The sequence below is a fragment of the Saccostrea cucullata genome, unplaced genomic scaffold (genome assembly GCF_032062105.1).
Source record: "Saccostrea cucullata isolate Sc308-1 unplaced genomic scaffold, CSIRO_AGI_Scuc_v1 ctg6178, whole genome shotgun sequence".
NCBI lineage: Eukaryota > Metazoa > Mollusca > Bivalvia > Ostreida > Ostreidae > Saccostrea > Saccostrea cuccullata.
The window spans coordinates 31,763-35,198 of NW_026940910.1; the positions used below are offsets into that span (position 1 = coordinate 31,763).

At 35.7% G+C, this 3,436-nt stretch overlaps 1 protein-coding gene across 1 annotated transcript; it reads right to left on the reverse strand.

Annotated features, from left to right (window-relative positions):
- Positions 1-697: 697 nt before the first annotated feature.
- LOC134256641 (uncharacterized) lies at positions 698-2,894 on the reverse strand. The gene is made up of 4 exons (XM_062739324.1): positions 1,853-2,894; positions 1,534-1,650; positions 1,334-1,436; positions 698-1,246 (listed from the first exon to the last, which is right to left on the reverse strand). Exons 1-4 carry the CDS (start codon positions 2,874-2,876, stop codon positions 796-798), a joined length of 1,695 nt encoding a protein of 564 aa, XP_062595308.1. The 5' UTR covers positions 2,877-2,894; the 3' UTR covers positions 698-795.
- Positions 2,895-3,436: the final 542 nt, after the last annotated feature.

A 3,436-nucleotide genomic window follows, 5' to 3' on the forward strand; every position in this document is an offset into this window, starting at 1 on the left:
TACTTGATCTCACGACATCCAAAATGTGAATGACAATTTTTACCTATATATTCATCAGCGACACCGTGACTAACCTCGGCTTTCACCAAATGCTTAATGATAAAACCGATTATAACTGAATCCCGAGTCCTATCGGCAAAGACATATGATTGGCCCCATGACAAAAGGTCCTTATGGCATTTTTTTCACATTTTCAGATTATTGTTGATTTAAGTAGATACAAGTCAGATGATTAATAATATGAAGTTTCATTGTGATCTGTCAACCATAAATACTTTTATTTTTCATTTAAAGTAATGAGTTTTTGCTAATGACGTTGATCTTCAGCAACGTAATGCTTCAACGTCATGAACGTCAGTATGAATCTTTGCAAATAACTCTGTTGATCTAATATTTCATAAAAACTAATTCTTCTTTGATACTACATGTATCTTTTTAAATTATCATCTTTCTTTCTTCATTTAAAATATTAATCTAATTTAGTAAAGAATACTTAATATATGTACTACGTCATTTCATGTTACTCATCATCAAAGTAATAAGGGAACTCAACGTTTCTGGGTGGGTAGTAAATTTTATCTTTAAACTATTGCTATGCATACCATTGAAAAAATCATTAGAAATAATATAACAGTGAATTTGTGATAATTTACAAATATATCTTTATAAAGAAAATTTTATCACTATGGGCATCTTAACTTATTGAAAATATAACTGTATTAAAACAACAAAACTTAATTTATAACCTAAAACCAATAACAATACATTCATTGTGTGGTTGTGTCCGGGACATATCTACTCCTCCGCGGGAGTGGGACACAACTCCTCCTGGTGGGCTGGTCGGACGTATGGACGCACAGTCCTATATAGGTACTGCTGTCTTTCCTTGGAAAGACCAGGAGGGACAATCACTTCTGGAAGTGTCGTGGCATCGAATTCTGGTGCTCCTCTCTTTGTTATGGACACTAACTTTTCCTCGCTGTCGACGCGCTCTCTAACGGACACACTCCAGGGATTCTCTGCGCTGAATCTGAAGTGGTGGTACTGCCTAATGCCTCTTAATGCAGTGAAGTGGGAGGATAAAAACACTTTCCAACTTCTCCACTGCCAAGTACCGGTCTGGAATAACACTGCTTCGTTTGATACGGCAGACTTATTAATTAACGTTTGGAACTGGCCCAAAGAATCGACATCTGAACGCCGGTACAACTTCCGAATGTGGGCAAAGCCACTATCTACAAGACACCTAAAAAAATTAAAGTATATAACATGTAATAATTTTTTTTTACTTTAAAGATGACAATAGCTTTAACAACTGAGAAATATTGTATACCTTGTGTGTCCAGGAATTTGCATCGAGTATTCGATTTCTTCGTGTCGACCGGTCATCACACGCCAACACAAGTATGCCAAGACGTATTGGTTTTTATTCTGTCCTATTGTGCAAAAAATCAAGATTTTTTTTAACACATACACAAGGCATGTACAACTAAATCATAACATATAAGCATTGATACTTTAATGATAACAGACCTGAGCAATTGTCCGCATGAAGAGAGCATTTTCTTTCCCCAAATCCGTTTTCTGTGAGTGCATGGTCCAGCATGCTTATAACAGCATCTGGTCCATTTGTCAATGTCCCATCTTGTCCTTAAAATAAAATTTTATCATGAATTGCAAATACATATATGCATAAAAGTCGTAATAGTTTTTATAGTGTTTTTATACATATATAAATATTTATTATATTTAAGGGAGGGTGTGTATTTTTGTGTGTGTGTGTGTGTGTGTGAGAGAGAGAGAGAGAGAGAGCAAGCGAGAGAGAGAGAGAGATTTTACAGTGGAAACCTACCTATAGTTTGATCTACGTCAATCACATAATTGATTTGTCTGGACACACCATCTATCCGTACTCCAAAGACCTGCACTCTTCGCAGCTGTATAAAGTAAGTGGGTCCCATTTGACGGGAGTGGTGAGGTAATTGAAAATGTTGTGCGAAGTCAAACGTATAGTGCACATTGGTCAGCTCAGCTCCCTCCCAGGTTGACATTTCTTCTATCGACTTCTCCACACAGTTTCTGTAATGAGTTCTTTCTGTCTTTGCATCTTCCAAATGTTTTTTAAACTTTTCAGTGGAAGCCAGCTTTTCTTCCTCAGTCACTGCATCAATAATCTCTTTTCTGAGGCACTCGCACCTTTGGCAGACGTCATCTCGAGGCCGGCTAATTTTAATATTTGGGATGCAGTTTTGCCACGCCTCTGTAAAAGACGATAATTTCAGAGCACGAACATCTGTACCTTCACAAGAGGCTAGGTAACGCTCGTGAATACCTTTCTTTGTATCTGATGACGGTAAGAAGATAGGTGGGATTCCGTCGCTTCCTCTTGGAGCCTCCGGTTGGGGCATTCCTACCTCTGCAGCATAATTGATGATAAAAGTAATGGCATTTTGAACATCCTCATATTTTAGGGCATGGGTGGGTTTTTTCCCGGTATTTCCATGTTCTCGGGGAACTGCTCCGTTGTCATTTAAATGCCTACTAATATTTTTCACTACTTTTTCAGATGTGTCATTGATGGTCATGAATGCTGTTCTACAGATTCCCTGTCCTTGAAATGTATACTCGTAACTTAGCCTTTTACGTTCTTTGCGTTTCGATGTGATTTTCTTACTCCCAATTTGTTTGATCGACCCCATTATAAACATTTCTTTCTCGTCTTTCGTCATTTCACGTAGTCTGTAAATATGGTCCCTGATTTCTGCTGAATTAAAGTTTTCGAAACAGTTATTCACACAGTTACATTTCAAATTCTCTGAATCTTCATCCGTGTTTCCGATTGCTTGCTCAGTATTTTCTTGTTCTCTAGCATCCATACTGCCGTCGTTGCGATCTTGCACAAATTGTGAGACCCTTAAGTTCACCATTTCGTCGACATCTACTTCATCTTCATCATCGGTACTTTCTGTACATTTGTCGTCTTGTAGCTCTCTGTTACGACCATCTGTGTGAATGCCAAAATGATCACTGAAGAGATTATCAAGTTCCTGAAACAAAATTAAAATAAAATAATTTAATGAAATCAATTAATTTCTTTTTATTAAAACCCAAAAAAGTGGCGTAAAACGACTATAGAGATAGGTAACATTATGAAAATTCAACATTTAGAAAAGATAATCAGTTTTAGAATCTTACTAGATGATATCAAATGCAATATTAAGCAGTTTACAAATTTTAATTCTGTGAAACAAATTATTTTATTTTTATTTTTTCATTAGTTTATCAAACTTTTATTTTTGCCTTAAAATTATTTTCTTTACTTATCATCAAATATTTTTAATTAACAAATTTCATGCATGTACATTGTTACAGATCTTCATAAAAAGATAAAAATATTCTAATTTCAGTATTGAATTTTTTTTTTAATTTGTTATCA

Bases quoted from the DNA above. Each gene is read 5' to 3' on its own strand.
- LOC134256641 (XM_062739324.1), bottom strand. From the start codon at position 2,876: ATGGATGCTAGAGAACAAGAAAATACTGAGCAAGCAATCGGAAACACG. The intron at 1,651-1,852 runs GTAGGTTTCCAC...TTTTATTTTAAG, and splicing joins TGACGTAGATCAAACTATAG to GACAAGATGGGACATTGACA. The intron at 1,437-1,533 runs GTCTGTTATCAT...TTTGCACAATAG, and splicing joins TCATGCGGACAATTGCTCAG to GACAGAATAAAAACCAATAC.